At 40.6% G+C, this 24,380-nt stretch overlaps 1 protein-coding gene and 1 long non-coding RNA gene across 2 annotated transcripts; one reads left to right on the top strand and one right to left on the bottom strand.

Moving 5' to 3' along the window:
• Positions 1 to 4,414: 4,414 nt before the first annotated feature.
• Positions 4,415 to 22,741, bottom strand: SLC25A16 (solute carrier family 25 member 16). The gene is made up of 9 exons (XM_081913200.1): positions 21,457 to 22,741; positions 19,819 to 19,911; positions 17,121 to 17,254; positions 14,652 to 14,715; positions 12,170 to 12,291; positions 11,283 to 11,349; positions 9,022 to 9,184; positions 6,554 to 6,622; positions 4,415 to 4,829 (listed from the first exon to the last, which is right to left on the bottom strand). The coding sequence occupies exons 1-9, from the start codon at positions 21,554 to 21,556 to the stop codon at positions 4,673 to 4,675; spliced, it is 969 nt and encodes a 322-aa protein (XP_081769326.1). The 5' UTR covers positions 21,557 to 22,741; the 3' UTR covers positions 4,415 to 4,672.
• On the top strand, positions 19,921 to 24,227 carry LOC309370947. Its single transcript, XR_014168754.1, has 2 exons — positions 19,921 to 21,236; positions 23,974 to 24,227. It is a non-coding gene; the product is annotated as an uncharacterized lncRNA (long non-coding RNA).
• The last annotated feature ends 153 nt before the right edge of the window (positions 24,228 to 24,380 follow it).

The raw sequence follows: 24,380 nt of genomic DNA, 5'->3' as shown, positions 1-24,380 counted from the left end.
TCCACGTAGGGCTGGGAAAGATTTCTGCTTGAAGCCTTGGAGTACTCCTGCCAGGCAGGGCTGACGATAGTGAGCTAGGAGGATCAGAAGTATGACTTGGCGTTAGGCAGCAGATGCCATTTTTATTCCAGAATGAGGGACATCTCAGACAAAGGTGGGGAACCTCAGGTCCGAGGGCTAAATGCAGCCTTCCAGGCTTCTCTGACCCCTGCTCTCCCCAGGCCACATACCTCATCAGGCCTGCTTCATACCCTCCCTGAATGTTTTTAGCTCCAATGTCTGAAGGATGGAGAGGGATGGGTGCAGAAACTATCCTACAACAGAACAATAAAATGTTCATTCTGTTTTTCCTCTGGTCCTGTCCACAACTGGCATGCGGCCCCCTCAGTAGGTTGCCCAGGTGCCAATGGGCTGCAGAATGGCTGAGCTCACTAAAAAAAAATCCCTTTGCGCATGGACACAGATGGCAAAGCAAAAGTACTGATTTATGTTTAGCCTGATAGGTGCACCGCACTGTCATGGCAGACGCAATCTGAATCACCACTGTGCCTACAGATTTGGAAAAAAAATCCCCAATTCAATGAAAACTTTTTTGCAATAGAAATTTGCAGGACATATATACAGGTGTGGGATACACATGCCACCAATATTGTTAGTAGGATTTTATTTTCATAGTCATACAACCAGAGTTGGAAGGGACCACAAGGGCCATTTAATCCCACCCCCCTCCAAATGCAGAAATCTTTGACCCAATGTGGGGCTCAAACCCACAACCCTGAGATTAAGAGTCTCATGCTCTAACAGCTAAGCTATCCCTGCATTGAACAGCAGGGTGTTTTGTGTGCAATGGCTTATGATATTATGCATAATGGAGGGGGGGTGTTCTTATCTCCTCCTTGCAGCCATTTGGAACGCATTTGAGCCCAGCGTGGAGGCCAGGCTCATTCTTATAATGCTAAAACCAAGGTTTAGCATGTCTGAATACAGTCTGTCCATTGTTAAATTAGGAAGAAAGAATATGAAAAAACTTTTTAACGTTTCTTAAAGTATCTTTCAAAAGCACGATTGTCACATGAAATCCATTACATTTCATTGTTATATAGGCAGTCTTTTAAAAAGGTGTTTGATTATAAATTTAGTGAATACAGGATCTACACACTATTCTCCAATAGTAACTTTACTAAGCCGCTGGAAATGGGCCAAACATTCAAGAGAAAAGCGGATTACCAGAATCAAAGAAAGCTCCACAGTCAGCCCAAGAAAAGCAAGCAATATTGTCAACTATGTTGCTGCCATTCTGAGCAGTTACTTAGAAATAAGTTCTACTGGGTAATTTGTGGCACATGAACTTTGATGCAAATGGGGGGTTTTTGTATAAAAGCCTTGATTGTCTTCTTAATGATCATACTTTAAAAAAATTTTAAGATGTTTAGAAGATACACCTTTGTAAGTTTTCTTTTTTAAAAATCACAAATAAGGCCAGAGATTAACTGCAGTCACTTTAATATTGTTTCATCAAACATTTTAAATCTGCATAAAACAGAAAAAAATATAAAATTCCAAACACGTGCTTTTATATTGGCTGGTATGCTTAGTTATATTGCTATTCAAGACATTTCAGTTTAAAATAAAATATACATCTCTTGGACAATAATAATATCAAATGTCAAAAGACACATATTTCAATAAAATAAAAATGCCAAACCACAGAACTTATTATGTCCCAGCTATGGACTATTACTAAAAGCGATTTTTACAGCTGCTGCTAGATTTGGTAACATAGCTCTTACCAGTTTCATACTCCATATACAATATTTACAAAAAATAAATTATACTGCTTTACATAAAACATTTTGAGAAGTGTTGCAAAAGCTTTAGCATTTACGTTTGGCAAAATCAGACTCTCTTAATCAAATAAACCATTTTTTAAAAAATAACCAAGACATACATATTGTTCCTAGCAATAGGAAGGTGAAATTGGAAGGCTGCTATTGAAAGGGAAGACACTTATCCAGGCTTCCTAAAACTGACCTATCCATAAAACCAATAGGCAAAATAGGTAGGATTTGTTGCAAAAAGTGGGCAGGTCCTCTTGAAAAAAAAAGACATAGCCAAACCAACAGTGGACAGCAAAGCTGTAATCTCAGGGACGGGCCAGCCATTAGGTGGGGTGATGCCACCACCTCATGGTGGAAGCCCTGCCACCTCCACCACTGGGGGAGAAGCAATGCCAGCATTGCAAAATCTTACTGGAAATCAGCATTGATGCTTCTGCACCAGCGTGGGCGGGGGGGGGGGGCATGTGGCACAGACAGCCTCAAGCAGCAAAATAGGATATGCCGCCCCCATGTCATCATGCAACGTGGCTAGAACTTGACTGAAAAGCCCAAGCTCCCACTGCTGGGTAGACTTTTTTCAGCGTTGAGAGATAAGTGAAGAATTAATAAAGTTGCATCCTGTTACCAGAGGAGCCATAATAGAAGGCACAGAAGAAGAAAATCACTCAGTGCAGTAGAATATACTGCAGCGTACAGCAGGGATGGGGAACCTATGGCCCTCCAGAACTCTGTGACTACAACTTTCATCCCGGATCACTGTTTTTACTGGAGTTGGAGTCCAACAACATCTGGAGAAGAACAGGTTCTTCATCTTTGTAATACAGGCTGCATGGGGGAAACATAGCAAGTAGTTAAAGCTGTAAATTCCTGCTTGTTTCAGAAAGGTGGCCTTGTAGTAAAAGTATTCATTAACCTTCCAGCAGAAGTGTGTGCATCTTGGTCCATACGCAAAATGTTTTAGATGCTCTCAATCTGACCAAAACAAACCCCATATGAGGACAGGACCCTGCTTACGCATAGAGATACAGCATTAGATGAAGTGCTATCAATCAACCTTAACCAACCTGGTGCCAAATACAACTCCCATCAGCCCCAGCTTCGTGAAGACTGCTATAAATTGTAGGAGAACCTCAACTTTCAATAGCCCTGTGTACTTTTAATACTGGACCCATAAAGTTCATTTCTGTTTCCTCATGCCCCCTACCATTGTAGAAGTACTGAATCATATACAGTAAATCAAATCCAAATCAACAGCAGCTTAAAACAAGTTAAATATGTTTCCTAATTAATCAATCACATAACATCTGTGCAATTGCTCATGTCTGTGAGAAGGGGGAGTAAGACTGTACCTCTTTCCCCCGCATGTCCCCTCCCCCAGACTCTCCACCTTCTATGCATTGGAGGGTGAATATATGCATCAGGAAGCCGCCCCACTGTAAAAGTTCCCCCTCCAACACATGGAAATCAGAGGGGTCAGGTGATGCAGACACATCAGAGAGAAGTGAGAAATGGCATGAAAGGGTTTCAAGCAGCCTTTCTCAACCTGTGGGTCCCCAGATGTTGTTGAACTACAACTCCCATCACCCCTATCTAGCAAGGCCAGAGCTCAGGGATGATGGGAGTTGTAGCCCAACAACATCTGGGGACCCACAGGTTGAGAACTGCTGGATAGTGCTGGATTAATAAGATAGGCTTCTTTAGGCTACTGCCTGTACCCGTTTATCTGAGAGCTCCACTGAATTCAGTGGGACTTACTTCTGAGTAGGCATGACTAGAATGGGGAGGTGCATCATATAGAAAAGTAAGATCCAGTATCCAAAAGGTCATGGAATTCCAGGAGTCTAATAAGGCTTTAGACTTACTTTCTTTGAAACAGTTCCCAGAGCTTAATGACAAATTGTTCTAGGGGCAAAATAGAAATGAAATGGGAGATGCATGACAACAATCACCTATGCTTGCTTTATATCCAAGAACTCCATGTGGCTGATTTGAAGTTCAGAGATGCTGTTTCTTACTCTCCTGCATCCCATGAAGCTTGTATCAGCTTTATTGTGGGGCAAGGGGGGGGGGGGAATAAACTGTAGGAAAGGCCTAAACACAGCCTCCTAGAGCACCACTTTCCTAATTTTAAAAGCAAGCCCCCAAACATCACATGATCTTCTATATCACATCTACTCCAACCTCTAACAGAAGTTTCTAAAACAGCATTATGAACAGTTCAAAGACAAAAAATAAGTACTGCAAACCCCTTGGAAGAAACCGGGCACCACTTTTGAGTTCCCACTCAAGGAGATCTGTATCATGGAAATAAATTGTGAAATTATATACTTTCTAGCTACTAGAAAATCTGAAAATAAAATGAAGGGACTGTAATATTAATGAGATTACATTAATAAATTCTGAAGTAATTGGGATGTTAACTGCAGAAGTACAGCAGAACCTTAAACTTAATTGCATGAAAGCAAGTCAAAGTGAATTCATTGAAATGGGTTTCCAAGCGGATCTACAATTACTTTTATGTTTTAGTTAAGGTATATTGTCAACTCTTTAGAAAAGCAGATATTTAAACTCTCCAATTAAAAAAATAATCATTTGGAACTCCTAAAATTGGTTTACTTTTCACAGTAAATTCCTCAATTTATTTTTATTTCCATCAGTGACCTTCCACACTGTATGTATGCATAACAAAGAACTTATTCAACTTCTGTCCCATTTACATGCTATACTTCTTCTGGTAAAGAAAGCACTATAAGAACCAGTGATTCCCATGGGAATTTTCACAGATAAATACAATGCAAAAACAAGAATTGTTTTTTAATAAAATTTAAGAGTCTTTAATTGAGGTGCAAGAACTGCTTCATAAATTCGTAGGTGGTGAAGGCGACAGCCTGTGAAGGAATACACCGAATATAATTCAGGGATAATCCTCGGTATAATCCTCTTCGTATTCCATGATTTCCATAAACATACTTCAGTGTCTGTACCATTGTACTAGAAACAGAACAGAGTAAATTTTAATATACTTGAAATGAAAGCTTTACTATTTGCTTTCAATAATGTTTTAAAAATCTAGAAACTACTACACAATATTTGAATTTTACAAACTGGTTACTAAAAATGGCTACAAAATGTTTTCACTTGTGCAGCACAGGAAATTGGAATTGGGGGGAAAAGCAAGGTGGTTGTTAAAAGGAGGATGCAAAACTTTGTCAAGTTGTGGATTAGGTCTCTTTGTTAACATATGGAAAGGACATAAGAAATATAGCATGCAGAAAAGGCACAAATATTTGTTGCTTTAGGTTGAAAATCCAACTGTCCCACATCTCCTACTTACGAACTAGGACAGAATCCACCATAACAAGCAACACAATCCACCAGGAAGTCTCCTGGAAAAGTTACACAGAAATTAGTAAAAATTGCATAGAGCACTACCCAAAAATGTAAAATTTCTGGAAAATTTGGAGTCATGAGGAAAAAGTTTATTCCCTTAGGAAATCTATGCAATATTCATTTTCTTATCTGACCTGTACTGTAACAAAATGTATTATTTATAAAGTAATAAACCAGTAAGATTGTTGTATTTGGCATATTTATGAAATTTACAGAGCAATTCTATCAATGCTTCCTCAGATCCAGTTATCTTAATGGAGCTCACTCCCAGGTAAATGCATACTGTATAGGGTTGCAACCTCAAAAAGCATAACTGCCTTAGTTTTGTAGCAGGCTGTTTCTTGTCAGCAATTTAAAGAGAGAGATGAAAACAGGAGATGAGGAATAGTCTATGGGAAGTCCTGGGCCTTCACATCCACATCAATCAATCAATCAATCAATCAATCAATCAATCGCTTTCCACAAAACATCCTGAAGCAATTTAACAATAAAAACCTATTTTAAAAGTTCAAGTCTGATAATGATTAGGACAAAAATCACCAAAGGCTTGTTAAGGACTCTAGCCATAATGCATCAAGAAGTCTTCATTTCTAATTTGTGGCCTGTGGCTCAGAGCTGCTATTCTGCAACCCCGGAATGCATACTAGACCAGTCATTTGTGGCAGCCACTTCTCCTTAAGTCACAGTTGAACTGCCTCTGATAGGCACAACATAATGAACTGTTTTGGAGGGGTGGAAATGCAATGGGAAGCCTGTTTCAGGACTGTATCACTTTAAACAGCAGAAGGGATTTGATTGAAGGGACTGAATCTCAATTCTATGTGCATGTTATATGGAAGAACCAACCGGCATTTCGGAAGACAAGAATTCTTCCTGACATGCCAGTTATGTATGGAGATGCCACCAACTGTTATGTGAATGAATCCCCACCTGTAGTCTGAAGGGACACAGTCCAGAAACCGGCTTACACCTCTTTCATCTGCTGTTTTTGAAAACTTGGGTCCACTATGGTTCACATAGTGACACAGCCTATTAAAAACTGACAAAATCCCATCTCTACATCAAGGATAAGAAGTGATGGAAGGAAACTGATGCATTAGGATCATACACTGAGAACAAATCTCTACCCACTTTTTTTGAATGTACCACTGTAGAAATTTGCCAAAATGCATCCTTGGCTGGTATAAATTTCGTAACTTTGCAAATAATATATATCTTTTAACCAAAGGACAAGAAAAGGTTGCTAAAATTGTAAAGAGCTATTATAAAGTAGCAGAATAAGATATCAGTTTTCAATTTCATTTAAGGCACCAAACTAAACTTACAGGCACTTTTCGGACTCCGGAAGTATTGCTCCCAACTGCATTCGTCTACGTGTTACATCAAGAGGATATCTGGGAAGAAAAAGATGGGTTTTTCCCCCAAAACAAGCTCTTTGTGTTGAACTTACATTAGTTTGTTGTTTGTTTTTGTTTGTGCGTTGTTGCTTTTTTCTTTGTGTGTATTGTCTGCTTTTTTGTTGTTCAATAAATTAAATTTTTTTTAAAAAACCCCACAGTGCTGCAAGTATTTGCACAATGAAGTACAGTTAAAGGAAATTCATATGAGAAATAAGAACTGTGTGGAACATATGATGGTGTCTTATACTGAATCAGATCATTAGTCCACCTATCCCAGTATTAACGTATTTACTCGAATGTAATGCACACCTTTTTTTGGCCGAATTACATCACGAAAATTAGGGTGCACATTAGATTTGATGGTGCATTTACATTTGCCAGCAAATAAATTTTTGGTTTCAAGGTTTTGAAAATTGAGATGCGCATTAGATTTGATGGCACATTATATTCGTGTAAATACAGTATCTACTCTGACTAGAATCAGCTCTCCTAGGTCTCAGGCAGAAGTATTTCCTAGCTCCAATGTCGAAGATCTCCCACACATTTTTTTTTAGAAAGGAGAAGCTGAAGATAGAGCCTACGGTTTTTTGCATGTTAAGCACGAACTGTTTTTACAGAACTATGAACTTCTTTACATTAGCGTTTCCTTTACAAGAAAATAGGAGGTTCAAGTTTATGCTACTTAAAGTTATCAGAAAAAGAAACACAAAAATCAAACAAATATGGAGAACTACAGGATGTATTCAATTTCATAGAAATATAATCTCTGAAGTTAAGCATGGTTTGTGTAAAAATAAGGTTTTAGGCTCAATACCACATTTGCACTGGATGAAGTAAAGAGAAAAAGGCCACAATCCAGCCCAAATTAATGAAAGCACATGCTTACATCTCCTTTACTGACACCATAGTAACCAGAAGTCCCAATATTTTAAAGGACAAAAAAATGTAACATACCTGCCCATCACACAACTAAACATATTATATGTGAAAAGGAGATGCCAGGGTGAAAATAATGGAACTCACTGGCATCAAGTTGTGTGAAACACCTTTGCAGCTCATTTTTAAAAAATTTCTGACCTATAATATTTAAAGCAGCATCTAAAATTCTTAACACCCTGTACTGCCAGTGTGGTTTAGCAGTTAGTGTTACATAAGAGCCAGATTCAAATCCTCACTCAGCCATGAAGCTCATTGGGTGGCCTTGGGTCAGTCATTAATTCTCAGCCTAGCCTACCACACAGGGCTGTTGTGAGGATAAAATGGGGAGAGAACTGTTATTTATGCTACCATGAGCGCCTTGGAAAAAAGGAATGATAGGTCAGAATACAGAGAAATGTGTTTTAGTTTTCTCACTCTTAATACTTAAACTGAGAAAATTAAAATACATTTTAATGCGAATGTCAGCCTATGTAATTCATAAATACTATATTGGAAAAACATTTATTGTATGTTACAATACATATTTACTGTGCAATCCTAAACATTTCTACTCAGAAATAAGTCCCACTGAGTTCAGTAGGGCTTACTCCTAGGCAAGTGGGAATAGATTTGTAGCTTTATTAAGGTTTGTTTTACTTTCTCATGTTTAAAGTTGGATTTTGAAAACCCTTCCTTGGAAAACAACATGTTCTGGGGTCTAGCTTTTTTATTATATTTGTACACTGCTCTTACATGGGACTTCTAGTCATTGATCAAGCGCAGATAGGCTTGGCTTAGCAAATTGGTAGTATGAGGTACTTACTCCTACCATTCTCTGATCCTCCCAGAGGTCTAATTTGACAACTATACAAGTTATTATAACTCACATTATCACTGCTGTATAAAGATTATGATTTTCCAACTTCCAGCTGGAATAGTACAGTTTTACTAAATTGACAGAGAAAGCAGTTGCCTAATGGACTGCACTCTTATCAACAAACAAACTGATCATTTCAAATGTTTTTGAAGGAAGTCATAATGAATAAGAGTTGCAGCCTTCAAAAACTTTTGCAGAATACAATATGCTGTCAGCAGCATCTATCATCATCATGATTATCAGCAGCAGCCTAAGGTTCCACGGTGGATTACAACAATTTAAGATACAATACAAAAAACAGTTTGAAGCCATAAAAATGCAATCACAAAACATAGGGCGAGACCTGAAAATAGATATTTCTGGTGTCAAATGCCATAATATACTGTTCTTTACTATTAAAGTATGAAAGTTTCTTTTTGCCTGGGGCATTATTGCCCCATTTTAAAATGAGCAATAGGCTTTCTTCCCATACCACCAAGGTGTGGCTGATGCCTTAGATTATGACGAAATGATTTCCAAGGTAGGAATTTTGTTTACTTACAATACTAATGCAAGCTATCCTAACAATTCAGTGCAGTAAAATACTAGAAAAACTTACGATATTGTCTGTGCTATTGCTCCAGCTATGCCACCACACAGCAAATTTACATGAGTTTTCAAAACTAAGACATCAGGATTATCTAAGCAAGGCTTCCCAAGCAGGGTAGGCGCTTGGGCAAGTCCCACACTCTTTAAGGTACCAAAGGTAAAAAATGAGAAACCTGAAAGGGAAAAATGTAACTTTAATGGAAACCTGAAAGGGAAAAATGTAACTTTAATGGAAACAATACCACAACAAGCTACATAAACAACAAAGGCACAATCCAACCAAAGGTTAAGCACAGTTAAAACTCTTTCCTCATGGAGGAAAAAAAATCAATGATACTTATCAAAGCTTTCCAAACTGTGTCACAACACCAGTGTGTTGGCTGTAGTGTGTAGGTATGTCACATGAACGCTCCCCGTGCTCCTCCCAGGGCTGGAAAGGGGTGAATTTAACCTCTGGTTTGCTAGTAAAACTGTGTTACTGTGTCACGAAAAGTCTGTCACCAACATGAAAGCTCTGGCTTGGCCATAGCTGAGTCACATCATCTCTGTTTGAGGAGTCACATTGTGAAATTGTTTTCAAGTATGTATTGAAGAATCAGTCTTCGTTTTTATCACTTGCATCTGACACCAACACCACAATCTGGCACAAAGTATCTGGGATGTGGGAATTATGTTGGGACGTGTATTTTAAGAGTTTTAATTGGGGTGTGAGGTGCACCACAGTTTCTATGGTGCTTTGAAGAGACCTTGAGGCATGCCTCAAAGTAGCACCTCGGGAACCGAAGCATGTACAGTGGTACCTCGGGTTACATACGCTTCAGGTTACATAAGCTTCAGGTTACAGACTCCGCTAATCCAGAAATAGTACCTCAGTTTAAGAACTTTGCTTCAGGATGAGAACAGAAATTGTGCTCCGGCGGCACAGCAGCGGCCCCATTAGCTAAAGTGGTCTTCAGGTTAAGAACAGTTTCAGGTTAAGAACAGACCTCCAGAACGAATTAAGTACTTAACCCGAGGTACCACTGTAAATGCGTGTGTGAAGACGAAGAGAAAGAAAGAGAGAGAGAGAGAGAGAGAGAGAGAGAGAGAGAGAGAGAGAGAGAGAGAGAGAGGGAAGAAGCATGTGTGTATGGAAGAAATATGGAGGAAGAAGCTTGATGGTGAATAGGAGAGGGCAAGAATGGGTAACTATGGGCTGAGAAACTTTGCAGGGGAGTAGTTGTGGTAAACGAAATAGCAAGCAGAAGGAAGGCTGGTAAGCTCTGGCTAAAAGGAACCAGTCAGAGAGAGAGTTAAGGGGGGAGGACAGACGGTTGTTTATGGGTAATTTGCACAGTGGAAAGTCAGAAAGCAACAGGGTAGGGTAAGGCCCCTACCTGCCAGAAATTAAGAAGGGTGACAGGAACCCTGAACCCAAATTAAAAAATAAATAGGTGCCTAAGAATGAGAAGAGTTCTATCTTTACTTTGGAAGAGTGAGGGGCTCAGCAGGGGGATCTAATGATAAGAACCAGGCTGGGGTTCTTGAAGGCACTTAGTACTGATAGGCAGGTGAGAAAAACTTCACACAGTGTTATGGGGAAGAGTTAAAATGCTTCTGGAAAGGAAATGAATATGTAACGCCATGCTACACCTTTCAGTCTATTCCAGGTTCAGTGAAACATGTATTGATATTAGAAAACTACCTTCCCCACTACAAATGAAAGAAAAAAGTGATAGGAGATACTCAAAATCAACACCAGTAGTCAAGACAAAAGGCAACAGGAACTGTACAATTGGTTTCAGAATTGAGGAATATACAAGTGCAGATAGACTGGTGCAAAAACAACCCTTATAAATACTAGAATGCATAGTGGAATAGATGTCAAGATTACAGTTTAAAATTCAAAGAAAAAAGAGACTCCGTGTGGCTATAAGACTGCATATTTCCATTTTTGTTAACAGTCTGTAATAGTTGGTTACTTTACCAGTGATTTTGTGCTTATGCAGATCTTTAAGACTGTTAGGACAACTAAGGACAGTCAGTAGAGCATTTTATAGATGGCTCTCAGTGTACATCTGTACTAGTTGGGGGGCACGTTCCACAAACAAGTCACTATAATTATATAATAAATTCCTGGCAGAAACCTTCTCTGCTGGTATCTACACAAATCCTAGTAACACTAAACATGTGCAATTTTTATTTTAACAGCAGCAATGTGAACAGTTTTGCGAATCAAAATTAAAAACCAAGAGGTTCACTGGGAAAGACTCTCATTCAAGTTCAACTCACCTGCATATGGAGCCATTCCTACAACTGTTGGCGTAAGCCCTCGATAAAATCCTTGCAAACCACCTTCCTTTTGGAGTAAGCCAATGATGAAAAGAACAAACAAACAACAAATATTTAATTGCACTGAGTACAAAATGCACATATACATTAGATTAGAGTGATGTTTTGCACAAGGAAATGAAATCAGCCTTTTCCTTTTGGTCAGGTTTTTTTTTTAAAAAAAGGTGTCTCTTTATAAGCAAATTTTGTGATCTGATCCAAACTTTCAGGGACAAACCCAGTTGTGGATCTCAGTGTCCGGCCTGAATGATGGGGGTGGAGTTGCTCCTGGAGGTACACAGGTATACATGTTTATTAAGCATGTGTGCACCTAGTTCAGTGCTCTGAGGCAGCCTCACTGCTCTGAAGCTCTCTCCCAAAAAGACAAAACTGTGTCTTCTATTGTACTTCCAAAGAGTTGATGACTTAAGAGTATGTTGTTGTTTTTTACTATTGCATGCTCTTGTTCTGTTTGTTTTGCCAATTTTGCTGTTTACTGTGAATGCTTTTATTTGTTACTATGATTTAGGGTGCATTCTAGGGCACAGCCACACAAGAGGGCTGACAGATAATTGTAACCTTTAAAATATAAATGTTTCTATTGTTTTATTTTGTGAACCACTATCAAATCTCATGAGCAGTATCATTTTCAAAACTGTATTTTTCACTCTGCCACTCTTCTCCCAGTATGCAGCTATCAACATCTGCCCACAAACAGCAGAACAGAGTGAGAGATGTTTACACAGAACAGCTGTTTCAAGATCCTTAAATGTTTGATTTTTTTAAAAAATTGTCAGCCTCAGAAACCAGCAACACAATAGCACTAAAACAAGAGATAAACAAGCTACCTTCGTATAAATGGTCTTGAATGCATGAATAATTCCAGTGTATGTGTGATCCCCTTTTACTTGGAATGCCAGACGTGCTCTCACCATGTCAAGAGGGTAAGTGCAAATTACTGCAGTTATACCTTCAAAACAAAAAAACCAAAAAATACACAGTTGTGACATGGCAATATCAAGAACATCGCTAACAGAAAAACACAGAGGGTCCTTTAATTACAGGGTGATTTTTTAAATTCAACTTTGTTTTCACATTTGGAGGACTTGTACTTTCATGCTTATAAGTAACTTCTCCAAAGAGTTGGGAACACAGATAATTTTTATGCAAGTAACATGCTAAAGTCAGGGAGGCTGCACACAGGAATGAATGACGTCATGCAGAACTTTAAGGAATCAGTTAAGTCACAATCACTCTGGTTAAGAACTAAGCTGCTTCCTTAAAATCACTGCAACTTAGAAAAAAAGGAATGACACTTTTAAAATGTGCATGTTTCATATGCTTAAACTAGCACACTATCCCCACCCACCCCCAGGAAATGAAGCCAGCATAACCACATGTGTTTGGTACTTTTTCCTGCTTTTGCATTTGGAAGGCTTAAATCTCTTTGTTCTCAAAATGCCTGGGATGAATGGCACTTGTGTTTTGAATAGCTGAAATCATGTTTTCCCCTCTGCTTCAGTCTAGTTGTTTTTTCCTTAAAGGAGACTAAGGCAATTATCCACCAATGAAGTGTTACTACCACGATTTGAATTACACAAGACTCAGGAAATCCAGGGTGGAAAGTTTTCCCCACAATGTTTATCTTTGCTACTTCGAAAAGACGCATTACAACAGACTTTTCTTGGCGTCCCCCCCCCCCAATAGCCTTGATGCAAAGGAATTTCCCCCCCTAGTGCTAGAAGGATGACTATTTGGGGGGGTGTGTAATTTTATGCATCTTTGCTTCTCAATTTGTGTCTTTGCTTCTCAATTTGTTTTGTGTTAATTTATGCACTGTGACTTGCTTTCATTTTTAACTGATTAGAGTTTAGAAATCAATTATTATAATTGTTAAGAGTGAATTTCTGTTTATTATTTGCTGATATTTAATTTTATTTTATTATGTAGTATTATATTCTAATGGGTTACTGAATATTACTTTATTTGATACAAGTCTATTTTAAAGTTATGTTTAATTCTGACTTTTTTATTGGATCAGGTTGTTAATAAGTTGTGCGACCTTCGTTTTCTTCAGCTTGTAAACCAATTTGTGTATAGTAATAAAGAAAGGTAGTATAAAAGTGAAATGAAATGAAACAAGAACAATGGAAGCTTTCACAAGTTTTCTCTGCATTTCTAATGTTCAAACTACATTGGTGTTAGCACACTAATACAAAACCTCAAATTCACATTCAGATTGCACATTTCAGTGTGTTTTCATTCTTCCTTCCATATTAATATTATCCAGGCCACTTCTTGTGAAGACTGTTCATGTGCTCATTTCTTATACAATACATTAGATATCCATCTGCACTAGATGTGCCCTGCCAGCTACACCAGGAAAGGTGTTATTGCTACCCCAAAATTTCTTGGCAGTTACTTTCCCTTTCTATTTCCTTCTCCTTTTTTATTTCTCTCTCTTACCCCTTTCTATTCCTCGGCTTACACATAAATTTCAGAGACCATAAATATGTAGTTCCTTGTGAAATTATTTCCATGTGTTGCAGTGTTGTGTACAGTATGTAGCGGGAAAAGATGCTCTAACCAACTATTTCGATCCATGAGGATTATGATGTAGTTAAAATAGACCTCAGGAGCATTTACCTTGTTATGATGCCTAACAAACTATAATTGGGGTGGGGAGATATTTATCCCTGTTTAATACTTCAAGAATACCCAAATGAAATTGATTAGCAATGGACTTGGGAAAGATGAAATCCAAGTATTTCATCATGCAAGACATCTTAAATGGCTTTTTAAAAAGGGGGCTATACAAATTATGTGGAATTATGACTGGCTAATAGCTAGGGTAAGCAAAAATGCAACCATGACCCTCTGACTATCCAAAGATGAAGAACACATGCCATTTTTGTGAACTTCTCAGAAGCACGTAGGTGGCTACCACTGGAAACAAATTCTGACTACATACTTGTGTATGCCCTGCTTGCTACAGCCATCAGGAAAGAGTGGGAGAGCATGTAAACCACAGCTTTCTTGTTCAGAAAGTTCTATAGCCACTTCTGATCATGCAAATGGATTTGGATGCTGTTAGAAGTCTCTTAATTTCAGGGTCGCAGGTTTGAACACCACGGGGACAAAGGAATTCCTGCACTGCAATAGTTTGGACTAGATGACCCTTGTAGTCCCTTCCAACTCTACAATTCTATTTTATTAACTTTAACTGATTAAAGACAACAGCATTTAGCTTGGATTTTGATTACTAAACTGCAATTTAAAGATTGACAAGCAAAACAAAAGAATAGTTAAATATACATAAAAAGGCAATACCTGCCATGGATCCAGCCATTAACCGGTGAATATGCCCAGAAATGCCAAGCTTCTGCTTTATCATCTATGAAAAGATCAAATTTATAGAGTGAAAAAACAATCATCCTCCAGCACACTTTAAGTGAGCTTCACTGGTCAGTAGATTGAAAACAAACACAAATGGTTTAATGCTTCTGACTACATTTTAAATAACAGCCTCAACACTACTTTAATATATTTCTTATTTAATTTATATCCCACCCTTCCTCCCAAAGGCAACCAGGGTGGCAAAACAACACCATTATATTTATTTTATTTTAAGGTATTTATATACAACAGATATCTTATTAAACTATTTTAATTTTGGTTTATGTTATAGCAATGCCAGTTTTTGCTGTCTGGCAGTACTACAGTCTTATTTTTATTTTATTGGTTTATTTATTGGTTTCCTGTAGTGCTAGGCTTTGTCATACACTTGCTTTCTTCCCATAGATGAGAAGTTGTTTCAGGCCTGGGAGATCCTTTTGAAATCAAAGAAACTTGCAGGCACCACAAAGTACCCATTACACAGAAAAGCTGGCAATGCTCAGACATCCCTCCCATTGTCATAACCAAACAAAGGAACCCAGGCAAAACAACTAAACCACCTCAAAAAAATAAAACAAACAAGAAAGCAGGCAGCATCCCCAAAGCAGACAATCCTCCCATTTAAACGAAAAAGGGAAAAAAGTCCCCAAATCCTTAATTAAATAATGAGAGACAAGAGACTTGGCAGTTACCAAGGGGGCATCTGATGGGCACCACTTTGGGGCTCCAATTTCTGATTTTGATTTTTTTGCAATGTCTTACAAAAGAAAAGTTTTGATTAAGGTGAACACAGCACATCAAATATGGGGGGGGGGGAATGCATCATATCCTTCGACAGCTAATTGTCTTTTTTGTTTTCTTTTGCTACTTAGGAGGTTTTTTTGTATGTTTGAAAAATGTGTTGCAATTCTGCAAACCTCAGGATTCCCCTCCACCCCACCCCTCGTTTCAGTACTAAGTTCCTAAGTGCACCAATAGCAGTGATTCCATATCCCCAATAGCTGGGGAAAGCCTTCATCGATCTATAGCAGAGGTTTTCAACCTTTTTGGGTCCACGGCTCCCTTGACCAACTACATTCTTTCTGCGGCACCCCTGAGGAGCTCAGGAGCCCAGTTATGTCACCCCTTGCCTGCAGAGATGGCAGCCCCTCACCCCTTTTCAATCACCCTCCCTTGTGGAGTGTTCCCTCAGCCTCCTCTCCTCTCCCCTCTCCTTGAGAGTCCTCTGGGCAGTGTCCCTGGTCTCTGAGCTGACACCCTTCCCCTCGCCCCCACCACCCCAAAGAGAGGTGCTTCCCAGAGGCACCATGCAGCACCCCTAACCATCATTCAAGGCACCCCAGGGTGCCACAGCAAACTAGTTGAAAACCACTGATCTACAGAAAGAGAAGCAGCCTGGCAGCTCTCCAGGTGCAGAGAATTCCAAAGGGTAAACACCACTAAAGAAAAGGCTGTGCTGTATCTCAAACACTACTCTTATACATGCTGTTATCCATCTTATACCGTAGGTAAGCATTTGGGATAAACAGGTATTTAGAAGTCGGTACAGTGGTACCTTGGTTTACGAACTTAATCTGTTCTGGAAGTCCGTTCTTAAACCAAAGCATTCTTAAACCAAGGCGTGCTTTCCCATAGCAGTGAGGGACTCAATTTACAAATAGAACACACTCAACAGGAAGCAAAACATGTTCTTATTCCAAGGCAAAGTTCACAAACCAAAACACCTACTTCTGGGTTTGCAGCATTCTTAAACCAAGTTGTTCATAAACTAAGCTGTTCTTAAACCAAGGTACCACTGTACTTGCATATTCCCCTGTTGCTCCATTTCATATCGAAGTCGGAAAGAGCCAACTTGTGCAGATTATGTGATTTACATACAAAGACATATTTGACATTTTAATGATATATAGAATGAAATGTAAAATGATTTGCTTAAATAGATTACGTATTTATAGGTCAATAAATGTCCATAATGTAGAGAGGGTAACTGGTGTTAAGAAATTCAACAAGTTTTATGCAACTCATAATATATTACAATTTATACAAGTGATGTCCGACCACAAAATGCTGTGGTATATCCCAAGGCCCCTAACAGGAGTGCTTTTTCTTGCCGCTCCTCCTTTAATTTCTCTTGCTGGGCTCAAGTTTATTCGGCCTCACTCAACCCATCATTACTGTTATACTGTTCAATTTTAGTTTTTAATTAGACTTGCAGAGATAATAGTCTTGATGTTTACAGCATAAACATAAAAAGCTGGAAGTAATTGCATTACTCAAATCACTCTTTTTGGGGGGGGAAAGAAATAAGGCAACTGGCAGTTATACATAATAAATATGTCAATTTATACATATTAACCAACCACAGATAGTACAGCTGACATCAGGGAAGTTAAATGCAGCTACCTTTTTATACTGGCCAAATGCTGTAAACTGAATTGCACCATATGGAAATATTCTAATCATCATTGCTCCATTTCCTTTATAGAATCCCAGGTAGCCCTCCTTTTTGGGAACAGCACGCAATGTAGAGATCACACCTGTGATGAATAAAGGATGAAAACCAGAAGAAAATGATCAGACAACCAACAGAAAGCGATAGCTAAACGATCCAACAAAGTACAAGAAGATTTTATCATAAGATAAGCAGCATGTTCAGGAAGCTGGGCAGGAGGAATGATAGAAACAAACAGGCTGAAAGAACCGAAAAGTGAAGAGAAATGGTGAGTGGACAAATGAGAGACTAAATCAAAATTTCTATAAACAACCCCCCGAAACAGTAACTGGAAGAAGAAATAAAAAGGGAAAGTCGGATCTCAAAACTTGGGAGGAAGGAAAAATGACATCTGATAATGGCATATAAACAGTGGAGGAGGACTTTGCTCAAACAGTCTGTACTGATATTTACTCAGCCTCACCTAATTTCTACAAACCTTGCTGTGTTCAGGGACACATGTAGTTAGAATGTTTGCAAGTCTGCAACAAATACACCCTCAGCATGCTAGAATCAGATAAAAAGATTGCATTTTCATTCCACTTACCTTCCTACAGAAAACCCTCTGGTTTTAGTTTATGCACACAAGTGCTATATCAGATTTTCTTAGCAACATTCCCCATTCTCTCAGACACCTACCAAACTAAACACCTGTTAAGGGAGTATTCACTAACTGCAGTTTCTATCAGCATATGTATTTAAAAATAGGGTTTGTTTTAATCTACTGATTTAAATGGGGCTCCTTTTTAGTTAATAAACATTTTAAAACTGATCTAACAAATTATAATGAACACAGAAGCATTCTTTTTTTGGGGGGGGTTAAATTATACCATATTGGCAATTTGGACAAAGTAATATCATATTGGCTCCAATACTTTGGCCACCTCATGAGAAGAGAAGACTCCCTGGAAAAGTCCCTGATGTTGGGAAAGATGGAGGGCACAAGGAGAAGGGGACGACAGAGGATGAGATGGTTGGACAGTGTTCTCGAAGCTACAAACATGAGTCTGATCAAACTGCGGGAGGCAGTAGTAGATAGGAGTGCCTGGCGTGCTCTGGTCCATGGGGTCACAAAGAGTCGGACACAACTAAACGACTAAACAACAACAATATCATATTAGGACCTTCTAGTATACAGTGTCCTTAGAACTTCTTTCATCACATTGTGCTAAAACATTTACCACTTTCAGCTGAACTTGGCAATCAAGTCAAAGTGTGTGCAAACTAGGAGTTTGCCTCTCTTCTCCCAATCTTACACATAGCTACACAGAAATACCATATTTACTTGAGTATAATGTGCCATCGAATCTAATGCGCACAGTTTTCAGAACCTTGAAACCAAAAAAAGTATTTGCTGGCGAATGTAAATGTGCCACCGAATCTAATGCGCACTTAATTTTCTCAACGTGATTTGGCCAAAAAAGGTGCACATTAGATTAAAGTAAATACGGTAAGTACAACTATGTTCACTCCTTGGTGAGTAAAATAACTCAAACTCAATGGGATTTTCCAACATCCATGTGAGGTCAGTGAGAATGTGCAGTTGGAGAGTAAAATGAGTGAAGTCCCCACAGCTGAGGGCCTCAGACAAGGCTCCTGGTAATCATACTAAGCCAATGTTGATTCTGTCATACAAAATGGGGGAACAAATGAGAGCAGCTTAACCTTAAAATATGGCATCATGAACATCTCCCCCATGCTTTTAAGAATGATCTGAATTTTTATTGGGTTTACTGGCTTCCATTCACTGTGCATCAGAATACAGGAGTCAAACTATACCTTCAATTTTTGGATTTTCAAACACTAGCATCTGTTACCAGACTGCAGCCTGACCTAAAGTGGATTGCAATAGCAGAACTAGCACCATGGGTATAGGCAAGGGTGGGTATGATTTCCCCCCACCCACCCCCCTAGCAGAAGCCTGCCCCCCATAATGTATTTTTGGGGGTATTTTTACCTGTGATTCCCCCCCCAAAAAAATTCAACCACTTTAGGGGGTGAGCTCCTTAAAAAAACAAAAACTCAACCTTGGCTGCTGCCCCCCAACAAAAATCCTGGCTATGCGCATGACTAGCACCATAAAAAATATATGGAGAATCATGAAGAAGTGAGTCTCCAAATTCATGTTTAGGCTAAATGTGGGTTCCAGCTCTGAAAAGAATGCCTGGCAACATTAATTTTAAAGAAAGTCAGCCATTTTTATAGGGTGCTGCCAGTGACCATGTTAGGCCCAGCCAACTGATGAGTGATCACTGACACATTGGTCAGAACGGAGGAGTAAGGGAAAGGGGCACAACGGGGGCAGGGCACGGGGTAACAGGGGAGGTGCACTTATATGCGCTACATGACACACAAGGAGGGAGAATGGAACCCCCACACAAAATGCTCACTGCCTGTATATCTAACCTGTGGAGAAAAAAACAGTACCAACCCTATCTTTCAAATTCAAGGTTTGCGAAATTTAACTTTGAAATCTCATTGAAAAGCACAGGGATTAAACACAAATTTGCCTCCAAATACTGTATTTGCTGACAATATAGCAGGAAATTGAAAATGAAATATACTTCCCTTACAAATACAAGAATGCAAAATACATGAAAACTGTCTTACCAAGATTTTTGTAATGACGATTATGGGCTTGTAACAAAATCTTTACTCGATCCAATGGAGCAATGGTTGTTTTGGCACAGCATCCCGCAACACCTTTCAGAGACAAAAATGAACAACTCTGTTTGCTGACTGCCAAATGTTACAGCATGTCAAACATTCAGCAAGTTATTTATAAAGTTTTATCTTTTCAAGGTTCATCCCATACCTGAAAAGCATGGCCTCCCTCACTCAGTGGGCATTATCTCTCTGGCAAAGTAGTCATGTTATGCAATCTATGCACAAGGTTTCCCATTCTGTTCCATTTTCTTTGAGCAACATAAAGCTGATTCATTGTACTATATATGCTGATGTTCATTGCCAGGAATGCCTCACCTAATGGTGGAGATTCTGTTTCCTAATATCTCCTCCAAGTTGTGAAAAACCTAACACTCTTGGTCATATGAAAACAATAAAGAATCTTATGAAACCTTCACAACTGTGTTTGCTACAACAGGTCTACTCTTTTGAAATATGGGCATGTGATTCAGCACACAGAGAACCCATTATAGGTATTGTATTTATTTAATTTATTGCAAGTATAGAGGTATCTTTGCCAAGTATATCAAGGCATCAAATACTTTTTTCATAAGGCTCACCAACTCCAGTCCTTCCAAATCAATCACTAAATGTTGGTACAGCTCAGCAGTAATTATGGATCAGCTCTTTTATAGTATCTTCTTCTGTTAAAGACCTTCTTCACCTCCCACAAATAAATTGTATCAGGATGTTAACTCTCAACCATCACCATACCACGAAGCCTTATGCAGCATCTGTGCTGTATCACTCAACTTCCAAATCAGATCAACTACAAACAATACAAAAGCTTACAAGCAGTTTAGGATGCAGTACAGTGGTACCTCTGGTTACGAACTGTATTCGGCTCTTAATTCTCTCCTTACCACTTTGCAACTGTCATTTAAATAACCTTTGAACGTCAGATTTTCAAGGTTGGGGAGGAAAGCAAGCTGCTGTCTTATGCTTATTGTTGATTTTGCTTACAATTAATCTGATAGCGATTATTAAGCAGGGTTCAAGATGTTTCCTGTAGTACATTATGTCTCTTTCTTACCTAGGGAACGGATACAGGTATGCATGTCAAGTTCTTAGGAAACAGACACTATCATTCAGAGTTTATTTAAGTCTGCCCTATCAGCTCGGTTCGATCTACTATTTATACCAAGAAAGCTGGGGGGGGGGAGGACTCGGGGCAAAGCAGAGCAGAATCCGACCCCGGGACAGGTGTCGTGGCTATAAGTATAGCTTCTCCTTCAAGGAACAAGCTCCGCCTCGGTTCTCAACTCTACAGTAGGCAGCCTTGAAGAGCGACGAGAGCCTAAGACGCAGAGCAAACGGAGTCAAGGGCAACACGGTGGGCGCGTGTAAGCAAAAAACCCAAGACGAGCGTATCGTGGGAATTCCACGGATCAGAGTTAATGGGATTCCGAGCTTCCCTCGAATAGGGAAAAGCAGCCGGGCGTCACAAAACATTTATTTTTCTTTTTTTTTTTGGGGGGGGGGTCGTGCGAGCACCAAGAAGCCGCCCGCCCCCTCACCTCGCCACCCCTGCCCGCCAAATAAAGAGGATTGTTCCGTGTTTACCTCCGGCGACGAGCGAGCGGAGCCAGTAGAAGTCCCTCCGCGCGGGCGACGAAGGCAGGCGGGCGCTGGGCCCCGCTGCCGCCGCCGCCTCCGTAGCCATCGGGCCGTGCTGGGTCCCTCGCAAGCAAAGCGGCAGGAGGAGGAAGGGGAAGAGGGAGACGCGGCCGGGCTCGGCCAGCACCCAGCGCCTTCAGCACATGCTGCCGGGCTGGCTCTGCCTCCGCCCAGCCCGGCTGGGAGGCGGGGCTCGGCCGCGGACGCCGACAAAGGAGAGGAGGAGAAAGGGAAAGAGACGGGCCTCCTCGTACAGGCTCCTCTATCGGAGGCCTTGCAAGCCGGGGAGGAGCGTCTTCTCCCGCGCCCCGGGCATGGTGCGAGGGCCACGGCCTACGGGAGCTGCTCGGCCAGGCCCGCGGCAGCGCCCCGTGATCGCGTCAGGAGGCGGCGGGAGAAGCTCGCTCGGCAGCCGGCGGCGGCGCGTCTCCTCCCACCGGCCTCCTCGGCTCCCTTTTCCCCGCCCGCTCCAACTGAGGAGGCCGGCTGTGTGGCTTCAGGAGAAGTGGGAAGGGAGAGCGGCCAGGCGTCCCCGAATGGGCCTCAGGGGGAGGTCGAGTGGGAAAGGGACCCCGAGGGTCATCCAGTCCAGCCCACTTGAAGTGCAAGGAAGATCCCGCGGTTGAGAAGGGCGCGTAGATATGCGCCTTCTTTTCTGGTGTTCCGCCGCCCCCTCTTCTCCCCCAACAGCCCCCGCCCCCTGGTCGGGCTTCTTGGCTTTTTAACTACGGCAGGGCGGGCGGAAATTCCACTGGCAGAGTTTATCATTGCATAGCCTTGCCGCCCGTGGGGTGGAGGGACGACACATAGAAAAAGCCATTGCCGCAGGTTTATATATATATTATTGCAGTTATGTAATACCCTTTACTAGGCACAAAATTGTGGCAAGCCTTGGCGTTATCCAGAATTCTTTGTTGTGCTTTTCACTTTATAAAAGGTCTTTGTGCTATTCTGCTCTTTCCATGAAAAGAGTTTTCAGCTAAATCAGCACGCCAAGCAGCTCGGTATCATGCCTTCCAACAGTTTGCAGATCTGGTACAAAAAGTGCACAGAGTACTAAAAAAAAGGAAAAAGCCTGCCTCCCTTTGTGTAACATCTTGCCTTAATGAAGAATTTCCTGATTACATTACAGTTGTTTTTGTTTTTATTATGTATTTGCGGCTTTATATCTTGATTTTATTCTGTGAACTGTCCTGAGACTCCCTGGTATAGGCCTGTATATAAATTCAATTAATAATAATAATTAATAATAAAGGTGTTGTCCAAAGTGGATTCTGAAGCTATATATAAGGGGTGAGGTGGAACACCCTGTCACCATCACCTTCACATTTCATTACTTTGTTAAAAAAAATTCTTTAACTTTTCACTGTGATACAAAACTACTATTTTTTTGGAATCTCTATTTATGCCCTTCAAAAAGCCCTTATGAAAGAGGTAGAGATAAAGGCTGTCCACACATTACCAGCTCCAGTGTGCTCCCACCACTGGTATATTTAGTCACAATCCATGCGTATTTTTCTGCTTCCATCCAGTTTGAAAACATAAGCCACAAGCTGAGATGTTTACATTTCAAACAGCCATTGTAAATGGGCAGATGACATCTCTATTGAACAGGAGGGACAGGGGACATGGAGATACAGGTCAGGTAAGGTAAAGGTACCCTTGCCCGTAAGGGCCAGTCTTGACAGACTCTGGGGTTGTGCGCCCATCTCACTTAAGAGGCCAGGGGCCAGCGCTGTCCGGAGACACTTCCGGGTCATGTGGCCAGCGTGACAAAGCTGCATCTGGCGAGCCAGAGCCGCACACGGAAACGCCGTTTACCTTCCCGCTGGTAAGCGGTCCCTATTTATCTACTTGCACCCGGAGGTGCTTTCGAACTGCTAGGTTGGCAGGCGCTGGGACCGAGCAGCGGGAGCGCACCCCGCCGCAGGGATTCGAACCGCCAACCTTTCGATCGGCAAGTCCTAGGCACTGAGGCTTTAACCCACAGCGCCACCTGCGTCCCTTTAAGGGCATTCCAGGTCAGGTAATGTGCATCAAATGAAGATGTCCCCACTCTCTCTCTGCTGTGTACAGCAATGTTTAAAAGTACCAGTATTTGAAACACAGTGGGGGAAATTAGTTTGCTGCATTTTAAGCTGCTAATGTGTATATAGCCAAAGATTAGATAGCTAAAATGCAGTTTGAGCCATGCCATACAAATCTCCAAATTCAAAGTGAACAAATAAAAGATAGTGGCAATTAACACTTTAAAACAGTAAAGACATTTCAGTATTTACACTGTTGTTCATTGTAAGGGATAGGTAAAACTTTTCTTTGCATTATCAACAGATATAGGAACACAGCAAAGGGGGACTTTCAGATCCAATTCTAAGGGGATACCTTGCAGTCAGTGTTGACCCTTGCTATGTCTAACCTTTGAAGATATGCGCTAGGTAGGTAACTTCTTTTGCCTTTTTACAGATGAGGATCTGAAGGTGAGGGAAAGGGATTTCTCCCAGGCTGCTTAGTGCATCCGTAGCAGGCAAACCCACTCATTCAAGTCCAAGCCTAAGAAGCTGCTCACTGGACCATACTCCACTCTTAACGATGCTGTTTCAAAACTGCAGAAACACAGCTCATTGGAGAGATCTGGTTTGCTTATGCAATTTGAAGTAGATCACCTTTTTCTGTTCTGTGGGACTGACGTGCTGAAAATTAAAGGTTTCGTGATCCTGTTTCTAGTTTATGAATGTGACATTTCCCACATAACACTCTAGTCTCTTAAACTACAGCCTGTCCTCCTAGGAAGCCTCACAGAAGTCCCTTAACCCACTAATGGAGCATGACCCTCAACGTGGCAATTGCTGCTGTAGTACAGACATCATTTT

This window comes from Podarcis melisellensis, assembly GCF_964234715.1.
Source record: "Podarcis melisellensis genome assembly, chromosome: 5".
Classification (NCBI taxonomy): Eukaryota; Metazoa; Chordata; class Lepidosauria; order Squamata; family Lacertidae; genus Podarcis; species Podarcis melisellensis.
The sequence above is the reverse complement of the archived record's forward strand: the minus strand, read 5'-3'. Positions and strand labels throughout refer to the sequence as shown.

Coding starts and splice junctions, on each gene's coding strand:
- SLC25A16 (XM_081913200.1), bottom strand. CDS start 21,556: ATGGCTACGGAGGCGGCGGCGGCAGCGGGGCCCAGCGCCCGCCTGCCT. Junction 19,912..21,456: donor CCGCTCGCTCGTCGCCGGAG/GTAAACACGGAA, acceptor TGTCTCTGAAAG/GTGTTGCGGGATGCTGTGCC. Junction 9,185..11,282: donor AGGAATGGCTCCATATGCAG/GTGAGTTGAACT, acceptor TTTCCCTTTCAG/GTTTCTCATTTTTTACCTTT.